The 27,178-nt window shown below is 40.3% G+C and overlaps 1 protein-coding gene and 1 long non-coding RNA gene across 2 annotated transcripts in view; both read right to left on the bottom strand.

Annotated features, from left to right (window-relative positions):
• Nucleotides 1–27,178, bottom strand: part of LOC134671337 (uncharacterized) — a 142,346-nt gene that overhangs the window by 71,661 nt on the left and 43,507 nt on the right. The window lies entirely within an intron of this gene.
• On the bottom strand, nucleotides 475–26,999 carry LOC134671288 (gamma-tubulin complex component 6). Its single transcript, XM_063529097.1, has 16 exons — nucleotides 26,453–26,999; nucleotides 25,023–25,215; nucleotides 24,335–24,525; nucleotides 23,065–23,194; nucleotides 19,048–19,194; nucleotides 14,814–15,025; nucleotides 13,706–13,889; nucleotides 12,764–12,896; nucleotides 11,970–12,192; nucleotides 9,900–10,131; nucleotides 8,816–9,008; nucleotides 4,921–6,082; nucleotides 4,029–4,818; nucleotides 3,266–3,489; nucleotides 2,796–3,133; nucleotides 475–1,892 (listed from the first exon to the last, which is right to left on the bottom strand). Exons 1-16 carry the CDS (start codon nucleotides 26,855–26,857, stop codon nucleotides 1,655–1,657), a joined length of 4,995 nt encoding a protein of 1,664 aa, XP_063385167.1. The 5' UTR covers nucleotides 26,858–26,999; the 3' UTR covers nucleotides 475–1,654.

Here is a 27,178-nt window from a genome sequence, read left to right as displayed (position 1 = left end):
TATTTCCGAGTAAATCCGTAAGATGGCATTAGTTTCAAAATTACAGATATTATTTCACAACTTTTTTAGAACATTCTTACTCAAGTAACTGATGAAAATGAATCATTATTGTATACGTATGACAAAAATGGCGTCAATTTAACATGAATTAGGTAGAATGCTTCTTGAATGCTCTTCGCAAAACACTTTTGTACCTTTTAATGTTTACATTACGAACCTCCAGGTCTGTTCTTATATCTTTTTGTAAGTTATATCTATATTTTTATGTATGACTGTATGTGTTCTGAACAATAAAAAAAAAGAATGCTCTCCTTTGTCTACACGAAAGAAAGAATGAACGCGCCGCGCGCGCTTTTGTCTATGATTTAATGAAACGATAATGCTTCGAATTAAGTAGGTATTTATTTTAGTAAATGTTAAAACCATGATCATTAAAATATAATAGATCCACTTTTTTGATATGTACAATACATTCAATAAATACATTCTGCTACAAACTCAACACACCTAAGGGCGGTATTCCACCTGTACAATTTCTTTGTCCAACGTGCGTCTCACTCTCTCATTAAAGCAAAATGAGAGACGCAATATACATTGGACAAAGAAATTGGACAGGTGGAATACCATCCTAAGCGTCACAATACTCACAATTCACATCTTATTCAAGTAAAACATAATGGCAGGAATCCTAGCAACGAGAATAATATTGGAATGGTTGCCAAAACAACAAAACAGCTCAATAAAGTAAATTTAACTCTATACAAAGGCCACTAGAGTTCAAAATGCAACAATCCGTTATGCAACTTAAGATCTAACATATTTTATTAACAAGCTACCTACGATAAAAGCTATACCTACTAACACAATAGGTGGGTGTAAATATCACAATAATGAAATATAATGTTAATGGCATATCATAATATATTATCTCCAGATTAATGGTAACATTCCATTTCTAACCGCAGCTGCACTACCGGTACTGAACGCGTCGCTGTCATTGTCAATTACCATAGTAAAATTGACAGTAGTGCAGCTGTCGTTGGAAATGGAATGTTACCCTAAAGGAGCCCCAAATGATCAATACAATGGAAACAAATCATCATCAGCATAAGCAAAAATAGGTACACAATTACACATATATACTTCAACCTATTTGACTACTTTTCTATCTATCAAATATTTGACATTGCCTAAGAAAAAATAATGGTACTAGGTACAGAAGGTTCACTCTCTAACAAAACGCGTCTATTACGACAAATATGACCGCAAGGTGGCGCAAGCGTTCCATAGGGTGTTATTCCACCTGTCCAATTTCTTTGTCCAGTGTCTGTGCGTCTCACTCTCTCATTAAAGCAAAATGTGAGACGCACATTGGACAAAGAAATTTTCAGCGATCGTGACCTTGGCTAGGCAGCCTGGTAACTGTACTCCTCAGGTCACAGAATAAATAATAGTACTAAGTACAGAAGACTCACTCTCTAACAAAACGCGTCTGTTACGATCAGCACAGATATGGCCGCTAGGTGGCGACAGCGCCACGCGCGGCTTATGGCAAACCCCAAAATTGGGGCCGAACGGTTGCACTTTTAGCTACCTGTAGCAAAGCGACGAAATCGCGGAGTGAGACACGCCTGCTCAGATTCACAAAGGTTAATTACGTGTTAGAAACTATACTACAATTCTGTTCATCCTTCTTCTCAGAGTCATAATACTGATTAAGGTTGACCATAATGAGCAGTTCCGCCAAATGCCTCTGGTAGCCGCACTCCATGAGCTTGGTGATGACCTTGTGCAGGTACTTGGCGAGTTTCTCGAACATATGGAACAGTTCGATCAGCTGCGCGAAGCTCGTGTGGGTGAACGGGCCTTCCGGTTCTTTTTGGTGCCATTTTCTGAGAATAAAGTTAACTATAAACCAAAGACATATGTAACTTCGTATAAGATGAATAATGTAATGTAGAGGCCCAACGGAGCCGACATGTCCCATAGATAAAGGCTCCTTCTAAATACGTAGATAAAAAAAAAAGATGAATAAAGTTTAAGAAAAAAACGTGCCTCGGAAATCAAGAAAAAGTCATTCTCGCATAGATGGCGCACACACCTTTGGCCTATGCTCAGCTAGATGGCGTGACGACACCGTTTCATATTTAACAATTTTAACACATAGATATCAGTGAATGAACATGGGTAAAAATGATATAAAAATAATAAAATCATTTATCCATATCCATATATAATAATTTTTATACGTGTTATTTTGTAGTTATAGTCGTGTGTCGATAGATGGCAGTCAATTTACAGTGACTACAACATTTACTATGACAGGACCCCTCTATACTATCTATTATTTTTGCTATAAACTAAACACTGCTAATGAATTAATTTATGTACTTTAACACATTCAGTGCCGAAAATCCGACTATCGGGTATTTTATGATTTCGTTCCCAGGCCGGACGACCCGATAGTCGGGATTGTGGTACTACTGCTTTATATGACGAATTTGTTGTGGCCTGCCGCGGATGTCTTGTTTGGTTGGGTGGCAATGAATGTGTTAAAGGGGTCAATCAACTATTTCTTGTTGTTATTCTGTCCCATCAGCCAGGAGACAATAGTAGCAGTCTCTTAAAAGAACTGCTGTACCATGTTCTATAATTTTTGCCCTAATTTAAAAATGAATTTGTCTATCTAATTCCCTTTTAATTTAGGTACCTACGTAATGCATACAAAATATAGATATGAAGAAATGGCACTATAGGTATGTATTATGACATGCAAAGGCTAAAACAAAACTTACCCAGCTTTCAGAACGCGACTAAACTTCAATATAACTGTAAATATATCATTCAACAGCTTCATAACGGGCGTCGATCTGTTGTTCAACAAACATCTAAACAACACCTTCTTTATATACACGACGTGGCAGTCATACAAGTCGTCCAACGTCCGCGCTTTCTTCAGATCATTCTCGAACTCTGTCCAAGAGCTTAGTATACAAGTGGTCACTATGTAGTTGTCTAGCGCTCGTACGAAAGACGACATTATGTGCCGGTGTAGTTGGATGGAGATGTATTGTGGTGAGCCGAGTAGTTTACGGGACTGTTGTTTTGATACTTTGACTGCTAGCTTCAATGCCTGTAAATAAATTTTTACTTTTGATAAAATAAAATTAAAAATGCAATCGCTTCACGCAACTACAATATTGACCGAAAGTCACGACATTGCAGCACGTCGGGAGATGTGTGTTTAAACTACCACATTACGTACCTGAAAATCTTCACCCAACGTCCAGAATATCCTCCTCATCTTGATCAAGAACTGGAACACTTTGGCGTACCGCAGCAACGCGTCTTGAGACATAATAATGTTGAGTGGCCACGATACCGCGTATGTCAAGGACAGACATTGCAGTACGTCGGGAGATGTGTGTTGGAAGCTCAGAGGGGACTCTGTTATTGTGAACGATAGGTTTTCGGAGAACTTGTGAACGTCTGTGAAACATACAAAGTATAAATAAGTCAGTGAACAAAGACTGATTATGTCCGATAGTCTAGATTGACATGTACAGCCAGTAAAACTATTAGCGTAGCACCCCTGCATACGTTTTGGTGCTAAATTAAAATTAATTTAATTCATTTTTATTTCTACCAACTAGCATCATAATTTACTTACATAAAATTATAACAATCAACTCACTCATATATAACAATAAATTACATTAAAATTACTGTAAATCTAGATTAAATTCAACGTAAGATTACAATAATTACAAAAATAACATGTCAATGTTAGTACTTATCTGATAATTTGACTAAGCTAATAGTTTTACTGACTGTTCAATTCAAAATTCTATTAATTAATTCATTTATCAAGTTTTACGTAGGCGGTAGTAATAAGGGCGTCTAGATGAGTGAAATATACAGCAATCTTCGGATTTCTACTTGCCCTCGACTAGAGTTCGTTTTAGAGTTAGGTATATACAATGATAAAAGTATAATTCCTCGAAGAAAATATAAATTAAAAAACTTACGTGTAATTGAAGATCCAAGTGCCTTATCCAGAATATTGTGTAACGTCGAAAAATTAAGCAACTCTTGCGGATTCAGGGTCTTTGTCAGCTTAGTGAACAAATTCCTGCAAATGCTATTCGAAAACTCTCCGTCCATGAGGAAAAAGTAATCTTTCAAACTCCGCAAATGCTCGTACATATCCAGATTCACCAGAAAATGGGTCAATATGGCATTGTTCACAACTTCTAACTGATAAGTTAGAGGCAGCATTACAGATCGTTGCAAGCAGGCCGTTAAAGTCGCTATATTATCGCAGGTTATTTGCTCGGTATCCTCTACGAAATTAGATGCAAATATATTCGTATAAGGCTTTTTCTTGGTTTCCTCAAAGATAATTGCTGGATGTGTGTAACAAGAGTCCGACGCGTCTAGTGACATTTTACTATTGAAATAGTCTTTAGTATATCTCTTTACGTCTCTAATACCGAACGGATCGAAGTCATCTAAATTGTAAGTGCCTTCTAGCAAATTGAAGATGCTACTTTTCGGTTTAAAATTATCTATAATCGGATAATTGGAGTTATTTATGACCGATTTGCTGAAATTATCGTTTTTTAACATAGTCAGTTCTTCAGATTCTGCGTCTTCGTCGACTAGAAGTGAGAAGTCGAAACCGTCAGCTCGTAAAAATTCTTTATCGCTAGGAATTCTGGCTGATTCTATATTGCCGGTTTCGCTTCGGGGAGTAAATACCTCGCTGGTCATTGCTCCTAGGGGTATATCGGCGGTTGTAGGCGTTTCTAAGTCCAACTGAAATATATAAAAATACATTTTACGAAGCATCTCAAATATTGAGCCAAGTTGACAGAGTAAAGCCTGAAAAGTTAAGCATAACTTGATATGAAAACTTACTTGTGGAAATTCTCCAGGTGTGACAGCATTACTGGGAGTAGGTATAGTGTACGTAGCCATTGAAATCTCGCTGTAAGGCTTCAAATTCAGTGTCAAGCCAGCTCTTTCACCTTTTTCTCGTCTGGCACGCAAAGACGGAGCATCAAAATCTGAACCCAACATCTTATCCCTATTCTGAACTGCTTCTTCCTGCGCCTTATTTGCTGGTTCATTTCGTTTCACTATTTCCGCTGGTAAGTTATATTCAACTCCTAGAACCTTCTGTTTGTTTATAAGCGCTTGCTTTTGAGCATCCGTCCTCGGTTCTGCTACAATTTGTTTTTCTTCTTCCGGTTTTATATCAAATTCCGCTCCAAGAACTTTAAGTTTATTGCGCTTAGCTTCAGCAAAAGCTGTGTTGATATTATTTTCTTCGTCAAGCGTATTTTGTACAGAAGCTTTTAATCTATTGTTTTCTTGGTCAGTCTGTCCGAATTCATTAGTCATTACTTTTTGTTTGTTCTTCAAGGCAACTTCCCTAATTTTGAGATACTCTTCATTGTCATGGATGTTGTCCAAATTTGCGCCAATTACTTCACTTGACGTTTTAGTTGTTAAAACATCAGTGACTACATTTCCTTGGGCATCAAGCGCTTTCTTATTATCACATTCCTTGTCATCAGAAGACCGTAGACTAAATATGTTTTTAGCAGCATTGCATATGGCACTGAAAACGTCAGAAGATGACATGGATTTTGCTTTGTTATTGTCAAACTCCGGATTTTGTGTTGTGAGGTCTGTCATGACTATTGATGATGTTGATTCTGTCATGGGTGTAGAAATCTTATCAAGGGCTGGTTCATGTTTATCAGTATCGTCAAGATTTGAGGTATCATCATTAACTGATATTGATTCTGTGGATTTTATATCTTTAACGCTTTGTTCACACGCATCACCAGATCCTGTTCTATCCACAGATACTATTTCAATTATTGCACTTTCAGTTTTATCTTTCTGTTGGTGTTCTAGTTCTAGTTTTTCTCTTTTCAGATTCCGTTCTTCGGTGGAGAGAAGTTGCATTCTACTCTGGTCGAGCTGCAGTCGTTTTATTTTCCATTCTGTGTGAATTTTACTCTTTTCGACTTGTAGGTTCAATTTCGAGTAGTATTCCATTATTTTGTTTCTGAAAGTTAAATTTATTTTTCATTTAGGCTTAAAATATTTTTTAGGATTTTTATTTGAACAAAGACAATTAAGACATCGCAACAATACAAGTAATTCTCATAGTAATTTTAGAACGTAATATCCGAGATTAAGTATACCGATAAAAAAAATGTTTTATATACTTTGTCAGTAGAAAGGCGGCAAATATGCAAAGGATTGGTCTCGCGTACAAATTTTCAAATTCTCACCATTTTCCACTGAAAAAGTTGGATTGCGAGACTATAGAACTCCTTTTTTGAAAGGTAGTTAAAATATCACGCGAGCCATAAAAACGAACGAAGCAAAATATTGACCAAGTAGATTCGCCACTGAGTAAACGAGATAAGAATACATACTATCGTACAATTCGTGCATTAATGGCTAAGGGTATTCCCAGATATATCTCTCTCAGCTCGGCTGGCATCGGCCGACGCCTGCCGATGCGTCGACGGCATTTTTCTTCTTATTGCGCAGACATAAAGCATTTCCTATCGGCTTTTGCCGAATGCACGTCGATATATCTGGGGAAACCCTAAAATCATAACTCTTTCTTTTCTCTTAAGGTGGTTCGCTTTTCATACAAAATTCAATCAAAGCTCATTAAGTAACTACACACTATTAGTACACAAATATTTCCGCATTTATCTTCTTTCGAATATTCGTTTGCGCGAAATTAACAGGAAAACAATGTTTCATACAGAAATCATGCAAAAATCATAGTTAACTTTTCATCAATTTTACGTATGTGTGTGTCACAAATGTCGTGTACAGATACATTTGCGACGTTGCCATACCATTTCCGACGTTGCCGGGCCGACCACGGCTCGAATTTGGAGTGCCGTCATGTTTAGTGCAATTTTGTTGACACTGATATTTGACAGATAGTTAATTGACCTAAGCGAGAAGTTCGTCAGCTTAGCTAAGAACTATCATGGCGTGTTATGCAAACAGTTGCTTTTTTGCTTGCACACGGAAGATTCCCGGTTCGATCCCCAGTCATTGTATGCTGGAACATAACTTTTTGTATTTTTGTTACACCTAAATTTCGTAGTTTTTTTATTTTTATTTAATTTTTCTTATTATCATAAATCGATTATTAAGTATGGGCTACACGTATTCTTTTATTTTTACAAAGATAATTAGAAATTATACTCTTCCTAATCTCTCTGATTTTTACAATCAGGACATCCTCACTGCAATAAAAACCGGGCAAGTGCGAGTCGGACTCGCGCACGAAGGGTTCCGTGCCATAATGCAAAAAAAAAAACAAAAAAAAAGCAAAAAAAAACGGTCACCCATCCAAGTACTGACCACTCCCGACGTTGCTTAACTTTGGTCAAAAATCACGTTTGTTGTATGGGAGCAAATCTTTATTTTATTCTGTTTTTAGTGTTTGTTGTTATAGCGGCAACAGAAATACATCATCTGTGAAAATTTCAACTGTACTAGCTATTACGGTTCGTGAGATACAGCCTGGTGACAGACGGACGGAAGGACGGACGGACGGACGGACAGCGAAGTCTTAGTAATAGGGTCCCGTTTTACCCTTTGGGTACAGAACCCTAAAAAGAAGTGTATAAAATTTCCTGTGGTTAAAAATAATGGATTTTGTCTATGAATGAAAAACACAATTATTACTATAGTTTGTTTTTTTTAGCATTAGAAATAAGGTAAACAATCTTGACGTGTCTTTTAATTGGAAAACACATTTTAAAAATAAGTTACGGCAAATATGTAACAATTATAAATCTAATACGATCATTTATAATCTTCTGCTTTCATAAGTAATCGTTTTTGATTTTTTAAAAACCTGATAACACTGAGTATGTGGGGGAAGCGCTGCTGGCCTAGCGGTAAGCAATTCGGAGGTCGCGGGTTCTAACCCCGGCTCGTACCAATGATTTTTCGAACTTTTGTACGAAATAGCATTTGATACCTACCTATTTATACACCGATACCTATTTTTCGGTGAAAGAAAACAATGTGAGGAAACCGGACTAATCCAAATAAGTTTACTCTCTGGGTTGGAAGGTCAGGGCAGTCGCTTTCGTAAAAACTAGTGCGCATGCCAATTCTGGGATTAGTTTCCAAGCGGAGATTGAATATCTGGGAGACCGACCAAAGCTTACAAAACATAAAAACTCAAAAATGCGCGTTTTCTCATAGACCTAGCTAAGAGATCAAACCCCTTATAGCAAATTTCAACGAAATCGTTAGAGCCGTTTCTGATACCATCCAAATATATAAATAAATAATTATATATCTAATAATTGCTCGTTTAAAGGTAAGATAACACAAAGGAGAAACAAAAAGAAATTACCTACTCGCACCAGTCTTGAACCCCAATCCTCTTGCACGTATTTCCACGAACATACCGTTACGCTATTGCAACATACTTACATTGTGTGAAATTGTCTACTACAAGGATCACGGAAACACTGTTTGCATGTGTGAGTAATAGTAGGAAAAAGCGTGACAGCAACACTCCGTCGAATTAAAAAGGAGGTTTTTGCACAATGAAGTATTCAATGTTTATTTTAATAGTTCAATATTTACTTAAAGAGTGCGCGAAACATACTTTTAAGTATACAAATACCAAGACCATTTCACAAAAAAATAAAATCTGAAATTTTGCAAATGTGGTGCCATCTAGCGAGAGTTAAGTTTTGAGTAACCTAGGCGAACCACCTTAAGTTTAGTCAGGTAACAGTACCTTTCGTCATCCCTTAGTTTGGCATCGACGTCATCGCTCGTCTTCTCGAGTTGTTTCTCGACACGGAACCTGTTCCTCTCTCTTTCCCTCGCCCTCGTCTTGGCTTCCTTGGCCTCGGCCATGGCTGCCTCCAGCACGCGAAGGGAATGCTGCTTCTCGGCCGCTATGAGTTGCGCTAGGCGTTTGCGTTCAGCTGGAAATATGACATAATACTAAGTTCACATTCATAATCATGTACATGCATAGCATACGAGTATGTAGGGTGTTTTTTATTCAACCATTAAATAGTCACACTCTGCGAGTTGGATACAAAGCTTATACTGAGCAACTTTTACCATGGGACCAACACTGAAACCGCGAAAAAGGTAAAGTACTTCAGAAGAACCTCAGTTTGCATATCTCCCATGAGTACTTACACTTAGTGCCACTTGCAGCATTCCACTAACCCGGGGTTAATCGGTTAAACCTGGAGTTACCATGGTTAGGAGTACATTTTGACACCGGGTTAACGGTTTAACCACTAAACCTTGGGGTATTGGAATGGTGCAAGTGGGCCTTAGTGTTAATTACCTTTACCTTTACCTTTGGAGTATATGATCACTTCTTGAAGACCTATGTAAGAGCTCATCCGCTTCTCGAAGATCCAGCTTTGGAACGCTTCTTGAAGCACATCAGAAGGGAACTGTGAAACATATGATTTGTTGAAATTCCGCTTCAAACTCACGAACAATCTTCTCGAGCGTGTCAGCCTGCTTCATGGCGGACATCTCGGTGAAGGCTTTCTTCTCGGCCTCCTTCTTGAGCAGGATCTGCTCGAAGGTGACGGGCTCGCCGCTAACGAACAGGCAGCGCGTGCGGTACACGTCCAGCAGCTGTTGCTGCCGCGAGAGCGCTTCAAACTCACCAACAATCTTCTCGAGCGTGTCAGCCTGCTTCATGGCGGACATCTCGGTGAAGGCTTTCTTCTCGGCCTCCTTCTTGAGCAGGATCTGCTCGAAGGTGACGGGCTCGCCGCTAACGAACAGGCAGCGCGTGCGGTACACGTCCAGCAGCTGTTGCTGCCGCGAGAGCGCTTCAAACTCACCAACAATCTTCTCGAGCGTCTCAGCCTGCTTCATGGCGGACATCTCGGTGAACGCTTTCTTCTCGGCCTCCTTCTTGAGCAGGATCTGCTCGAAGGTGACGGGCTCGCCGCTGACGAACAGGCAGCGCGTGCGGTACACGTCCAGCAGCTGCTGCTGGCGGGACAGCGCTTCGAAGGTCGCGCAGCATTTTATGGAGGGGTGGTCGGATGAGATGAGGAGGACTAGAGGATCCTAGAACGATACAAGAAATAGAAGTAAACAATCAGAATTGGGTACTTTCCTCTGCTTAAAATAAATCATTTCACACTGTGCACGATTATTTCGTATAAAGCACCAGATAATTATTAAAAATATGTAGATAGCAGTAATTTTTAACCACAATTTCTATTTAATAAATCGAATTGAAATATAAAATGTAGGTGAGTTGACCGTGACGTCACTAGACAGGTTTTCATATAAATTCCATATTAGCAAATCGTTTTGACAGTTATAATAAAGAAGCTGATTTGACTAGTAGGAATGTCATCATCATCATCATTATCATCTCAGCCATGAGACGTCCACTGCTGAACATAGGTATAGGCTAGTGACATAGGCCTAGTAGGAAAATAGCCAATTGCAATCGAGCATTGGCCCGTTTCACGAGCTTTGGAAGTTTTAGTGCAAAGGGAACCCTATCCTCGTGCCGCCCAATGTGCAATACATTGTACAAAGTGACACTCAGCATAACTGCCCAGACTTTAGAAATTAAATTCAGAGCTAAACGCCCAGTGTACAATACGCTGTACATAAAAGTTTATCAGACGTAAGTTTTAAATTTTCGCGCATAATTGGAATTTACCTAGAGGTCGTGAATGGTCGGTTCAGTGGCGACCATTTTGACAGCTGACGTTTGACAGATATTCATAGACAAGTGTTGTACTTCCGCAATTATTCAAACACGCGCGACACATGGTATATAATCTTGATTTATTAAATGATTCATGGCTTTTATCGTTTAGAGAGTGATATAAAAATTATCCTAAATGTTTGTTTTATTGAAATATACTGTTATTTTTTTACAAACGCACAAATAAACATTTTTTTTCTTACTCGTAAGATTATGTTCATCATATTGCACACTGGGCGCTACTGTTATAAAAATACATAATATAACCTACAACTGATGGTTCTTTTTTGATAGTTTATGTTAGGTTTGCATGATGATTTACTTGTTGAATACAAGCTGGAAGATTTTTTGCAATCACACAATAAAATTTGTGATCCTGAATACCAACATTCTGGTGATGAACCAAATATTTACAGTCTTAGTGAAAAATAAAGTTTCGAAGGAAGTGATACTGAAACACAGCAAACATACTATAACTTATATATAATTAAGAAGGATATTAAGTTGTATGTTAAGGAAGTTTATTAACTATTTTTCAGACCTTGTTATAAAGCATTTCAGTGTCAAATATGAATGTTAACATACATAAAAATATAGCCCAACACTAAAAAAATTTTTTTCTAATTATTTTTGACTTACGTGGCTTATTATGTAACTATTTAAGCAGAATAATAATAGTCAGAGGCTACGTTATCGCGATTACGTGCCTTAAAGTTGATTTAAAAAAATATATTTTATTACTTTATAACATCAATCAAAAACCCAATGTGCATTTAAATGAACAAAAGATACGAAGGTGAAATTCAGTTTACTGTATTCATTTTTATTCACATATACCCAGAAACAAATAAAAAAAATCCTGCTCGAGTTTTGTGTAAAAAAAATATGTTTGAAGTGCGTGGGCAGTTACGACTTCAAAATATTATGGCTCATATATTGCACACTGGGCGTTTAGCTGATCTTGCGTTTTTTTTCTTGGGCGGCACGAGGCTATTATTAAAGTCCTTCGGCTCGAAAGAGACTGAAGTTTTTATTACAGTATCCTCAAAAACCCCGGTACGGCGACGCTCTGAGTTTTATGGAAGCATTTATCCTAGTAGCGTTTAGATTAACTATTCCCCTACTGAGCGTCATTAAAACAATATATATTTTTTAAATTACATTTCTTATCAATACTTACGTTTGGATTACACAGTTTAAGCAGCCTCAGAGACTTGCCACAAAGCAGTATCAGCTTCGCCAGTACCCTCAAAAACTCCGGCACTGCAACGCTCTGAGTTATATGGAAGCCTTTGTCCCAGTAGCGTTTTGAGCGACTGTTCGCGTACTGAGCGTCTTTCTTTATGAAGAACTCGTTGTACCAGTCGTCTAACTCGCCTTCGAATATGAATCGCTCGATGAATCTGAAATACCAAATTTTATCTTTTAAGATCTAAAATATATAAAAATATCTAAATTGTGATAGCTTAGGGTCCCGAATAGCGATGAGTCGATGAGAAAAAAAAACAACGCGTTGCACTCCGGGAGTGCCGGCAGAAGTGAAAACTCAATGACATTGTAACAGTTTTTCGATCAGGTCACGTGTCCGTCTTACGAAGCGTCTTACGTCTTACGCTGTCGCGAGTTTAACATTTTTTCCCCACCTCAAAAAGTGCACAGCGCCGCTAAAGAAGTTCTCAAAACCAGACATGCAACAAAAAAGTGTATAACAGTAACTACACATAAAGTTGTAAATATAGCGACCGACCTCAATTCCTCCCGGGACCAGTCTGAAAATCAGCGCGGAGCCTTCTGGCACTGCACATGCTGAGACTGGGACCCTTTGCCTCACCATAGATTTAAGTTTTATGTTAAGTTGATAAGTTTAACTTCTCAAGTTTTATGTTAAGTTTAGTTGATAAGTTTAAGTTTATTTTGTATTTCTTCTTTCTTTCTGTTATGTTAAGGTGTGACAATATTTTTTTTTTAACTTACCTAAAGTACACACGGCATACAGAAAACAGCGCGCTGAACATCGTGGCAGCGGTTTTCGTGTGAGTGACGAGGGATATCTCGTTGAACAGATACGACATCAGCTCGGCGCCGGCCGGTATCGTTGTTTTAGAGTCTAAAACGAGAATAAGTAAGTAAGGGTGGTATTCCTGTCCAATGTGTATTTTGTCTCACGTTTTGCTTAATGAGAGAGTGGGACGCAATGACATTGGACTATGATATTGGATAGATGGAACAACATTTAGTTGCGTACTACAAAGTCCAATATTTTATCTAAATAAAACGACGTCTGCCGCTTATAAATCATTATTGAAACCTGGTTTCGTCGGTTCGTCATTTGCACCTCTATAATTCTTGCTTATTTGAGCGACAAAGAGACAAATAGACGAATAAACGGTCGAAGATGTTCGTGGCGTCGATACAATTTATATCAAATACGGGTTCACACAATTTTGTCAGGTCAAATTGACTTCGAAGCAGCAAGAATCAACATGAAATATGTCTCAAGAGGGTAGGGTTGCCAACCGTACTATATTGTATAGTATTGTACTATATTTTGGCTCTCTGTACTATATACTTTTGGAAAAATATATAGTACGCTAAAATACTATATTTTCGATTAAACGTATATTACACTCATGTTTAGTATTTTATCTAAAAGTACTATATTTTTTTGAAGTGTACTGTATTTTGATGCCTTATTCTAGAAAATACTATATTCCACCAAAAAAAAGTTGGCAACCCTACAAGATAAGTCTCCCTTATCACTCTAAAGACACTTCGTGTAAGTTTTAAGTAAAACTTCAGGACTCTACATAAAACATGAGTATTAGCTGTCGAACAAAATCATCCAAATATACAAGACATAAATGTAGCCTATTCTAAACCTTATTACTATAGGTATAAGCACTCAATTGTACGCACCATGATTGATCATCTTATAAATAGACGCAACGGTCTCTATCTCGTATTTCAACGGCTCCATATGATGCAGTATCTGCAGTAGTGTGGGTAGACACTTCTGTGTGTTCCCGGTACATTCCTCGTAGATCTCTGTAGCAGTTAGACGGAAGTTTAGTAAGTATCTCCTTACGATTTCTCGTGCTGCCTGAAAAGTGACCAAGTATTTTAAATTAATATATTTATTTTATACATTATGTATTTAGGAAAATATAAAGCGCAAATAGATCGAACAAAGACAAACGAAGAGCCATAAATATCGTTGATATATGTACAGTCACCACACGGGATTGTTATGTCATTCAAGGTTCTTGCTAAATTGGAAATTCTATAACGTAAATATTCAACAACCAATTTAGCTAGGACCCTAAAGTGCGCAACAATCGCGAAGCGTGATGGTAATGGTGGTATCGTGTCCAAAGTGTATTTTGTTTCACATTTCCCTTAATGAGAGAGTGAGACGCAATGACATTGGACCAACATATTGGATAGATGGAATAAATACCACCTTAAATCAAAACGTTAGTATAGAAAGAAAGAAAATAATTTATTTACGTCAACAGACCAGTTAAATTACAAATTTTATATCGAGACATAGACGTTAAATAGGACCCCCACTCAGCGTAATGCTGCGACGGTAAGCGGTGGGGACCTAACTTATCACTAACTTAAAACTAATAGGGAGAAAATTAAAATTGACAACACATACAAGAAAAAATAAATATAACTGAACTAAAAGATAACAAATGTGTTGAGGCCTACCGCCATAAACATAAGTAAAAAAAGTTAAGAGAAAAGAAGAAGTTAAATGTTTAAATTGGCCTAGTGCGAGTAAGAAAGAAATAAGGGTAGTTGATGGTATTAATGGTATGGGACAGCGGTCAGCCACTATCCTCTTAAGGTGTGCCACTGACACGTACTTCTTTCCAATACAGCACTTTTTACCGAGTAACCCTTTATAGGGGTGTCAGGAATTATGCAAAATTGAACCCTATCACTTTGAAATACAGTTCAAAATAAGGTGGGAAATATTTTCCGTTTGCCTTTTAAAGGGTCAACTAAGGATACAAACCTCATATACCAGTCCCTTGCTCCGAAAATGATCCTCCACAGAATGATTGAACGCGAACTGGTACAAACGCTTATAGTAAGTGCCGATGAGCAACAAGTCTCTCACGTAGCCCTTAAGGTGCGCCACCGACACTCCTTCTAAAGCCAAGTTTTCCTTGATGTAGAAACAGCTAAAGTCTTGGCTGAATGGGAACGAGGTTGTTTCTACACCAACTGCAAAAAAATTAACCACACGTTAGTATTTCTTAGAATGAGGTTGGCCAGTCGAAGTATTTAGCAGATGGCACCAGCATAGCTTGCCCTGTCAATCCCTGGAATTGTGTCAAATTCTTGCTTTTTTAATAGAATTTTATGCCCCGGATACCAGCCCTTTAAGCCAAATCTCATAGAAAAAGGGGCAAGCGCCATCTATGCAAACCTTTGACAGTTGCCAACCTCATTAAATCGACAAATTCCTCTTTAGAATTTGACAGTGTAGATGGCGTTGTACGACTCCGTAACTTACGCGGCCACTCTGGTTGTGTAAGTCAGCGGTCGGCAACCTTTTAGCAGCCGAGGGCCACATAGCAGTTAACGGAGGTGACGCGGGCCGTACTTTATTAATATTTATGACTTTATGAGACCTTGTCGCTTGTCACTATTACATACAAAATAGCCAAGGCGGCACTCGGGCCGCAAGTGACAGTTTCACGAGCCGCATGCAGCCCGCGGGCCGCAGGTTCCGACCGCTGGTCTAAGTTGACGATTCATTCAAACAAAACGTCTTTTTCAGCTATCAGACTCGAGCGTATGATTTTTTCTTAGACTACACACATTATACCATCAATTAATCTATGCGCAAAAGAAAGGGTTCAAGTATTTAGTCTGAGGACCATGAAGAGGAAGACCAACCTCATTTTAGGCGGAACCAGAGGGCCTACCGCGAAAAACGAAAATCGAAACGTCAAACTTCTATGAAAATACATACATCACAACTTCTAAAAAATAAGACTTGCACAGTCTGTGCTGTCAAAATCTCTGCCGAGTTAGCTTGGTCTGACTCATTCTACCTCTCTTTCGCTCTTGCATTCTTGAGCGACAGAGAGGCAGATAACATTTTTTATTTTTTCGATGTTGGCGGTATATGATTAATTGCTTAATAACTTACTGATGAGGTACCCCCCTCCCTGGACGACGTGGCTATGAGCCTTCTTTGGTTACCTACCGTCTGTGGTTACTGTAACTTGCTGATGAGGTACATGACGTGTCGGATGAGCTGTCGCTCCGACATGGTTTCCCGGTCGCACTGTCGGCCGCCGTACTCGCGCCGCCACAGACCCACCTCCCTGGACGACGTGGCTATGAGCATTCTTTGGTTACCTACTGTCTGTGGTTACTGTAACTTACTGATGAGGTACATGACGTGTCGGATGATCTGTCGCTCCGACACGATGTCCAGGTCGCACAGTCGGCCGCCGTACTCGCGCCGCCACAGACCCACCGCCCTGGACGACGTGGCTATGAGCCTTCTTTGGTTACCTACCGTCTGTGGTTACTGTAACTTACTGGTGAGGTACATGACGTGTCGGATGAGCTGTCGCTCCGACATGGTTTCCCGGTCGCACAGTAGGCCGCCGTACTCGCGCCGCCACAGACCCACCTCCCTGGACGACGCGGCTATGAGTATCCTTTGGTTACCTACTGTCTGTGGTTACTGTAACTTACTGATGAGGTACATGACGTGTCGGATGAGCTGTCGCTCTGACGCGATGTCCATGTCGCAGAGTCGGCCGCCGTACTCGCGCCGCCACAGACCCACCTCCCTGGACGACGCGGCTATGAGTATTCTTTGGTTACCTACTGTCTGTGGTTACTGTAACTTACTGATGAGGTACATGACGTGTCGGATGAGCTGTCGCTCTGACGCGATGTCCATGTCGCAGAGTCGGCCGCCGTACTCGCGCCGCCACAGACCCACCTCCCTGGACGACGCGGCTATGAGTATTATTTGGTTACCTACTGTCTGTGGTTACTGTAACTTACTGATGAGGTACATGACGTGTCGGATGAGCTGTCGCTCTGACGCGATGTCCATGTCGCAGAGTCGGCCGCCGTACTCGCGCCGCCACAGACCCACCTCCCTGGACGACGCGGCTATGAGTATTCTTTGGTTACCTACTGTCTGTGGTTACTGTAACTTACTGATGAGGTACATGACGTGTCGGATGAACTGTCGCTCTGACGCGATGTCCATGTCGCAGTGTCGGCCGCCGTACTCGCGCCGCCACAGACCCACCTCCCTGGACGACGCGGCTATGAGTATTCTTTGGTTACCTACTGTCTGTGGTTACTGTAACTTACTGATGAGGTACATGACGTGTCGGATGAGCTGTCGCTCCGACACGATGTCCAGGTCGCACAGTCGGCCGCCGTACTCGCACCGCCACAGACCCACCGCCCTGGACGACGTGGCTATGAGCCTTCTTTGGTTACCTACCGTCTGTGGTTACTGTAACTTACTGGTGAGGTACATGACGTGTCGGATGAGCTGTCGCTCCGACATGGTGTCCCGGTCGCACAGTCGGCCGCCGTACTCGCGCCGCCACAGACCCACCTCCCTCGACGACGTGGCTATGAGCCTTCTTTGGTTACCTACCGTCTGTGGTTACTGTAACTTACTGGTGAGGTACATGACGTGTCGGATGAGCTGTCGCTCCGACATGGTGTCCCGGTCGCACAGTCGGCCGCCGTACTCGCGCCGCCACAGACCCACCTCCCTCGACGACGTGGCTATGAGCCTTCTTTGGTTACCTACCGTCTGTGGTTACTGTAACTTACTGGTGAGGTACATGACATGTCGGATGAGCTGTCGCTCCGACATGGTGTCCCGGTCGCACAGTCGGCCGCCGTACCCGCGCCGCCACAGACCCACCTCCCTGGACGACGTGGCTATGAGCCTTCTTTGGTTGCCTACCGTCTGTGGTTACTGTAACTTACTGATGAGGTACATGACGTGTCGGATGAGCTGTCGCTCCGACACGATGTCCAGGTCGCACAGTCGGCCGCCGTACTCGCGCCGCCACAGACCCACCTCCCTGGACGACGTGGCTATGAGCCTTCTTTGGTTACCTACCGTCTGTGGTTACAGTAACTTACTGATGAGGTACATGACGTGTCTTAAATGCCTCCGAGATATTATGAATATCAAATGGACGGACCGGGTCAGAAACACAAACGTCCTGAGGCGCGCAAATGTCGGAGGCATTGAGGTGTATCTGATGAGGCGGCAGCTGCGGTGGTGTGGGCACGTGTCTCGGATGTCAGAAGACAGACTGGCGAAGCGTATCTTCTTTTCAGAACTCCAGAATGGTAAGCGTAAAAGCGGTGGCCAGTACTTACGATATAAGGATGTTCTGAAAAGACATATGAAGAGATGCCAACTAGAGCCCTCTGACTGGGAGAGGAAGGCAGCGCAGCGGCCCGAATGGCGGCGCCTCATTAATGATAGAGTTAACATTTTTGAGACGGAACGCCGCAGTGAGCTCGACAAAAAACGTGATGAGCTTAAGACTCGGCCGACAACCTCAATTTCCTACAACTATGTAGGTGGTGTGCTGACGTGCCCAAAATGCGCTCGAGTATTTAGCAAGAAGATAGGGTACGTGAGCCACCTAAGAGCGCATCAGAGAGTGGATCAGCTACACTCTAATAACACGAGCTAAAAATTGCCTAGTCCAGAGCACACAGTCGCTGGGGCCGAAATCGGTCAGGAGAGCATCACATCACATGACGTGTCGGATGAGCTGTCGCTCCGACACGATGTCCAGGTCGCACAGTCGGCTGCCGTACTTGCGCCGCCACAGACCCACCTCCCTGGACGACGTGGCTATGAGCCTTCTTTGGTTACCTACCGTCTGTGGTTACTGTAACTTACTGATGAGGTACATGACGTGTCGGATGAGCTGTCGCTCCGACACGATGTCCAGGTCGCACAGTCGGCTGCCGTACTTGCGCCGCCACAGACCCACCGCCCTGGACGACGTGGCTATGAGCCTTCTTTGGTTACCTACCGTCTGTGGTTACCTACTGTAACTTACTGGTGAGGTACATGACGTGTCGGATGAGCTGTCGCTCCGACATGGTGTCCCGGTCGCACAGTCGGCCGCCGTACTCGCGCCGCCACAGACCCACCTCCCTGGACGACGTGGCTATAAGCCTTCTTTGGTTACCTACCGTCCGTGGTTACTGTAACTTACTGATGAGGTACATGACGTGTCGGATGAGCTGTCGCTCCGACACGATGTCCAGGTCGCACAGTCGGCTGCCGTACTCGCGCCGCCACAGACCCACCTCCCTGGACGACGTGGCTATGAGCCTTCTTTGGTTCTCTGGCGGCATTTTTGCTGAAATAAATTTTATGTCAGCACAAGCCATGAGTAGGTACTTATAAAAATATTGGGAAGTAGCACTTTATTAACTCACGTTTATAGACGGGTCTAACGCGAATTTTATTCAATTATCTTGATTTACCGACGTAAATCAAGCACTTTGGTTTGGTTTGGTTTTTTCTAGAGATGCAACGGATAGTTGTTTGGCCGGATACCGTATATGCGGCCTGGACACAGGCCGAATATCCGGTATCCGGCCGGCGGATATTCGGCCGGCGGAACTATACCTGCATTTCGGTTTTTCAGGTGCGCATACTGCAGGTTTGACCTGTTTTCTAGTAAACGTTCGCGCGGACTCATTTCTAGGTTCGAAATGAGTGCGCGTGCAAGTCAGTGGAATGATTAAATAGTTTTAAAATAATAAACAAGTACGATTATGATCGTGTCTGTTTCTTAAATCCAATTTGTTTACTCCGAAATCAAGCAATGTTACTATCCGGTATCCAGCCGGATAGAAGGTTACTATCCGGTATCCGGCCGGATAGTAAATTAATGGCCGGGTTGGCCGGATACCGGATAGTAACCGGATATCCGGTGCATCTCTAGAAAACGTAGTACTTAGCACTTTGGCGTAATTCTCCAAAGATGATTAAACAACATTATGCACTGCGGTATTTTCGGACCGATACGACCTCCAAACCTTCAAAGAAGGGCGTACTCCCATCTCACAGACCGGCAACGCGCTTACAACCCCTGCATTTTCTATGACCAGTTAAAACTATTAGAACAAATTAAATTATTCTCAGAAAATATTTTAATTTGTTTTTATCAAGTAGAAATCAATATCAAGTATAACTACATCAATTATAAACTGAAATATAAATGTCATATACTAAGAAAAAAAAACAATGGGTTGCACTCCGGGAGTGCCGACAGAAGTGAAAACTCAATGACTAGTCCAAAATGTCTGCAGCACTATGTAAATTTGACCCATCCTCCTTCCTATAGAAAAACTTTAGTTCCGAAATTGCTGGCCAGTGAGCTAAAATTTGTAGTGTTAAGGTGGTTCGCCTAGGTTACTCAAAACTTAACTCTCGCTAGATGGCACCACTTCTGCAAAATTTCAGATTTTATTTTTTTGTGAAATGGTCTTGGTATTTGTATACTTAAAAGTATGTTTCGCGCACTCTTTAAGTAAATATTGAACTATTAAATAAAACATTGAATACTTCATTGTGCAAAAACCACCTTTTTAATTTGACGGAGTGTTGCTGTCACGCTTTTTCCTACTATTACTCACACATGCAAACAGTGTTTCCGTGATCCTTGTAGTAGACAATTTCACACAACGTAAGTATGTTGCAATAGCGTAACGGTATGTTCGTGGAAATACGTGCAAGAGGATTGGGGTTCAAGACTGGTGCGAGTAGGTAATTTCTTTTTGTTTCTCCTTTGTGTTATCTTACCTTTAAACGAGCAATTATTAGATATATAATTATTTATTTATATATTTGGATGGTATCAGAAACGGCTCTAACGATTTCGATGAAATTTGCTATAAGGGGTTTGATCTCTTAGCTAGGTCTATGAGAAAACGCGCATTTTTGAGTTTTTATGTTTTGTAAGCTTTGGTCGGTCTCCCAGATATTCAATCTCCGCTTGGCAACTAATCCCAGAATTGGCATGCGCACTAGTTTTTACGAAAGCGACTGCCCTGACCTTCCAACCCAGAGAGTAAACTTATTTGGATTAGTCCGGTTTCCTCACATTGTTTTCTTTCACCGAAAAATAGGTATCGGTGTATAAATAGGTAGGTATCAAATGCTATTTCGTACAAAAGTTCGAAAAATCATTGGTACGAGCCGGGGTTAGAACCCGCGACCTCCGAATTGCTTTCCGCTAGGCCAGCAGCGCTTCCCCCACATACTCAGTGTTATCAGGTTTTTCAAAATCAAAAACGATTACTTATGAAAGCAGAAGAATATAAATGATCGTATTAGATTTATAATTGTTACATATTTGCCGTAACTTATTTTTAAAATGTGTTTTTCAATTAAAAGACACGTCAAGATTGTTTACCTTATTTCTAATGCTAAAAAAAACAAACTATAGTAATAATTGTGTTTTTCATTTATAGACAAAATCCATTATTTTTAACCACAGGAAATTTTATACACTTCTTTTTAGGGTTTCGTACCCAAAGGGTAAAACGGGACCCTATTACTAAGACTTCGCTGTCCGGCCGTCCGTCCGTCCGTCTGTCTGTCACCAGGCTGTATCTCACGAACCGTAATAGCTAGACAGTTGAAATTTTCACAGATGATGTATTTCTGTTGCCGCTATAACAACAAATACTAAAAACAGAATAAAATAAAGATTTGAATGGGGCTCCCGTGATACAACAAACGTGATTTTTGACCAAAGTTAAGCAACGTCGGGAGTGGTCAGTACTTGGATGGGTGACCGTTTTTTTTTTGCTTTTTTTGTTTTATTTTTGCATTATGGCACGGAACCCTTCGTGCGCGAGTCCGACTCGCACTTGCCCGGTTTTTATTGCAGTGAGGATGTCCTGATTGTAAAAATCAGAGAGATTAGGAAGAGTATAATTTCTAATTATCTTTGTAAAAATTAAAGAATACGTGTAGCCTATACTTAATAATCGATTTATGATAATAAGAAAAATTAAATAAAAATAAAAAACAATACGAAATGTAGGTGTAACAAAAATACAAAAAGTTATGTTCCAGCATACAATGACTGGGGATCGAACCGGGAATCTTCCGTTTGCAAGCAAAAAAGCGACTGTTTGCATAACACGCCATGATAGTTCTTAGCTAAGCTGACGAACTTCTCGCTTAGGTCAATTAACTACCTGTCAAATATCAGTGTCAACAAAATTGCACTAAACATGACGGCACTCCAAATTCGAGCCGTGGTCAGCCCGGCAACGTCGGAAATGGTATGGCAACGTCGCAAATGTATCTGTACACGACATTTGTGACACACACATACGTAAAATTGATGAAAAGTTAACTATGATTTTTGCATGATTTCTGTATGAAACATTGTTTTCCTGTTAATTTCGCGCAAACGAATATTCGAAAGAAGATAAATGCGGAAATATTTGTGTACTAATACTGTGTAGTTACTTAATGAGATTTGATTGAATTTTGTATGAAAAGCGAACCACCTTAATTGTTTAAAATTCGAATAAAAAAATTGTAGAGTTACCTTGCAGACCTCGCATCTAAATATATTTGGTCATGATATTTTGAGTTTTATTCACCAGTACTAGAGTTCACTTTTATTAGCGATTTCATCAAGATGTAGCTTTATTGAATTATATTTGAGTGATATAAAGTTAGAATGTAACTGTGAGATCCTCGTATTTCAGCCCGTACAAGATTCGAACATTGAGCTTTATTACTTAATATAAAAGTCCAGTTTTAAATAATTGACCTGATTATGATACGTTATGACTAAAGTTCTTTGGTGAATAAAATTGTCCGCGACACACGACGTCAGCGAAACGTTACGCGTTACGCTGTATCGAGTTTATAATTTTTTCCCCACCTAAAAAAGTGCTCAGCGCCGCTAAAGAAATTTTCACTTCAAAAAAAACGACGAGACGCCGACGCGAGGGCGAGGACGCTGGTTCGATTCCAGCACTGGGGCACTGGAGGCCTTGGTCACTTTTTCTTAGTACATGACATTTATTTCAGTTTGTGACCTGTCAAAAGTAAATTTTACCACAACAGCATGTGTTGCTTTGAGTTCCATACCTCAGAAAGAAAAAAGGAACTTTGTTTGTCTGTGTATGTTTTATTTCCTCAACATTCAGGTAATATGCCTTTCATTTAAATATTAATGGTTTCAATAACTTACAAACAACTTCCCATATGTTTTCAGGGACATCTTTGTCAACCCAACTGGCCACTTCCCAAATGTTATCACTGAGGATAATCTGAGGCTCCAAGACATCTATTTGCCGAGTGCTGCTGTCTGGTAAGGATATCTGCAACATGGTACATCTTTCCTTATACAGCAGTTATAAGAAGCTAAGAACTTCCTTTTAACTCCTCAAAATTATTATCAAATATCAATTTAGTGAAACATGTTTTCTTTTATTAGATATATCTTATTAAATGTAATAAAATTACAAAAATAACTGTTTAAATCAGTGGTTCTCAAAGTTGACTGGGCTCCAACTAACAAAAATTGCCATAATCAGGACCCACCTTCTTGGCCGACTTAAATAGGGAGCATGAAATATTATATTAGTATCTAGTTATATTAGGGTGTTAGCCCGATCAGTCGGCATGTAGTCTTTTGTTTCAGGAGGTCTTCCAAGGAATCCTCTAGACCGAGTTTAGAACAATTATTTCATGCAACCGATGATGCCAAAAATGCGGGGGTGCGCGGGACGAGGTGAGCGAAGTCCCGTGTCGTGATTGGTCCGTTCAAAGACACGGACGTCACACAAAGACACTTTCGACTCGAACATGGAGTAAAATTACCGTATGCGTGGCAGAGGGGGTAGCGCGACTATGCTCGGTCTAGAGGATTCCTTGTCCATAGACAAGGAATCCTCCCCCATAGGGCCCACTCATATTTTGTTTATAGTTTGGGAAATGCTGGTTTAAATTAAACTATTTTGTGCATACCTCCACCATAATAGAACAAACTGAATGTTTTATTTTACATCTAATCCTAATCCTTCTCCTCTTTCAAAATCAGGTCCTACATATGTGGTATGTGTAGGAGCCGATTTTGGTCAATATCACCCTTCCCATAGCCAGATAGCCTTTCTGTTATTTTTACAACAATACAATTACCCCCTTATTAATAAATGTTTATGAATAAGGGGGTTAGCCTTTAATCACTGGCTGTTTTGTTTTCTTTCTTTATCATTGATTTGTAGTTTTCATTAAGGCGTGTCTCCATATTGCGCGGCAAACTCGATCAGATCGCGTTGGCTCGCGAGCCAACCCGGTATCCATTGCGCGCGGCTGCCTCGCGAGCCAATGTTCGATAGTTTGCCGCGCAAAATGGAGACACGCCTTACGTCAGGTTGTCCGGGTGTTTGACAAAGACCTCCTCTAAAACTTTCCAGTCTTCTCTCTTTTTTCTTAATACCTGCCAATTTAATACATACCTGGACACTTGGGCTGTTAGAACTGCTTTTAGGTATTTGTAAGTCTCTCTGGCCAGTAAGGCGTGGAAAGTTGCATATGTTGCTAGCAGGATATGGTGAAAAGTCAACAGACGTGATTGATTGGATGGATATAGGACTGACAAACTTCTTGATCTGCCCACCGGTTTGTGTGTTGGACCGACCTAGTATGACTGAAAAAGAAAAAATACAATTATAGTAAAAAGTGATTTTATTCTTACTGTATGAGAAGTAATGTCTGTACATGTTTTTTATTAAATAAACTGTTCTTATTTATATGAATATATTAAGTATATGTGTAAGTTTATCAACAAAGTTTATAATATAAACTTTGTTGATAAACTTACACATATACTTAATACAAATAAACCTATGTAGATACTAATACATATTTATATACCTAATGTGAATCATTCAGTTGACAACATATTATATTGGAAGGAATGTTACACACTCCTGCACCCAAAACCCAAGGCTATGATTAAGGGCCCCCCCCACATCTGGCGTCTTTCGAGCGTCGGCGTCTGTCGGCGTCGGTCCAGCGCTATGGAAGATGACGTCGCTGCGCAGTTGCGTCGACGCTGCGTCGACGTTGCGTCGACGTCGGCCATAGAATTGTAGACGCCGACGCTCGGAAGACGCCAGATGTGGGGGGGCCTAAGAAACTTACATGATGAGGAGCCATAATTCTCCACAGTATATTCTTCAGACTTTTGCTCATACAACATATTTCCTTGGCTCTTCAAAGCAAAGGGCAGCTCAAACACATGAGACGGGTAGTAATGGTATGGGTCTGGAGACCCGAAGGATTCTCGCGGGAGTTTGGGAAGCATCTCATCAAAAGTACCAAATGTGAATGGGTTCTGAAAATCACAATACCAATATAAATTAACAAAAAATAATATACAACAATATAGTCTACCATAATTCCTAATTTCTTTTTTTTGGGAAAGCTCTTGTCGCCTTGTAATTTTCTCATTTCAAATAATCAATACAGACATTTCGAATAATCAATAATTAATTAAAACGAAATGCTGTAAGTCAGTAATAAAAAAAGGGTTTGGCTCCTGGAACTACAGCCACTTTTCCAGGGGCGTATTTGGAAATTTGGTGCCTCAGCAGAAGTCAAGGAAGAAAAACAAAATGCAATCTGCCCATGGCCCGACTGGCAAACATCAAACATCAACATCAACATTTATTCAGCAAATAGGCCACAAGGGCACTTTTACACGTCAATATTGAATTTACATAAAAGCAAAAATAAGAACATCAACAATTTTATAAAATAAAACTAACAGTTCAATCTAACATATTACGTGGCCCTAGTGTAAATATGCCCCTGCACTTTTCCCCGTAAATAATTTACTAAATGAATTAGCAGTAAAAAATATTACATAGCTTAACACAAGTTAAGCGGGCATTACATTATACAATTTGTAGTGCGCTAGCTGAGTTAGCGCACTAATTTAGTATAGTGTAAAGACAGTTAGCCAGTTAGAGACCCAATCTAGTGCAATCGCATGTGCTCTGCCGCACTAACGCTATCTAGCGCACTAGAACGCATAGTGTAAATGGTTTTAGCGCGCTTAGCGCTTACTGTGTAAGGTCAGTTGTCGGCACGCCACCGACGCACTCGAACACGCGTATGATGGATGTTTTATTGTTTTAGTTATTGCATTTCAGTTCAAAATGACGCAGCCACAGACTAGGGAATAGGAAGTACCTACTGCTAAAATCTTCTTCTTCAATCATGAACTTTATAAAGACATGCCATTTTTATGGGATAAAAAACATAAAGATTACAAATACAAAGACATTAGAAATTATGGTAACAAAGTGCTTCTCGAAATGTACAAAGAATTCGACTGAAACGCGATCTTCGACCGAAACGCGACGTTCGATTCGAACGATGATCACTGCTGAAATGAAAATAAGACACTAACTAGCGTCGCTAGCTAGTGTAGTGTAATGAACAAGCTCTTTTTTATCTCGCCTCTCTGCAAATTGTATAATGTAATGCCCGCTTTAGTGACAACTACAAAGGAAAATAAGGTCAACTTGTAATTTTATTGTAATAAATAGTATACATACATTACATACCTTATAAATTTCCTGGGAAAATTCTACATTTACAGAGTTCCTTAAGCAAATGAGGCATTTTAATATTCTTGTTACATTTTCTTGCTCATCTCCAAAATCAGTATTCCTCATTTTACTAATAACGTTTTTCAGCTCTACCGCTCTTTTGTGCTCTGCGATATTCTTCACATTTTGCTTACTAATAAAATAATATGACCACAATTCGGACACAGGTTCAACCTTTGTGTCAGGCACCTTTTTACTGCTTTTCCCCAGAATAATTCCGTATGAATGTGACCTCATCTTAGCTACCAAATGCTTCTCAGATATTATGCTGTGATTAGCATACTTGGATGCTGTTTTAGCGCATAGTTCTGTAAGGAGCTGGAAGACTCCATCGTCTTTTCGTTCAACCAACGATGCCATGTTCAAACAAACAATATTATCAGAAATATTTGAACGATGAGACACGGTAACGGTTTAGTAATACTTATAACTTACAAAAATAATAAGTCACACCATAGAAATAAGAGCATTTGGACAATAACAATATTCAAACAAACAGCGATAAATCCATAATGACACTAGACCGATGACACCTTGACACCGAAATTGACAACCGATGTTAAATACATTTTAGACACATTTTTAAACGCGCAGGTGTTTATTAAATTTTTTTTTCTCAAAAATGGACGGCAAAGTCGACTTTGCCATCTAAAAAATAGGTCGCGAAGCGCGGAGTTTATG

This window comes from Cydia fagiglandana, chromosome 15, assembly GCF_963556715.1.
Source record: "Cydia fagiglandana chromosome 15, ilCydFagi1.1, whole genome shotgun sequence".
Classification (NCBI taxonomy): domain Eukaryota; kingdom Metazoa; phylum Arthropoda; class Insecta; order Lepidoptera; family Tortricidae; genus Cydia; species Cydia fagiglandana.
Note: the sequence above shows the minus strand (reverse complement) of the source record. Positions and strands in the feature narration are given on the sequence as shown.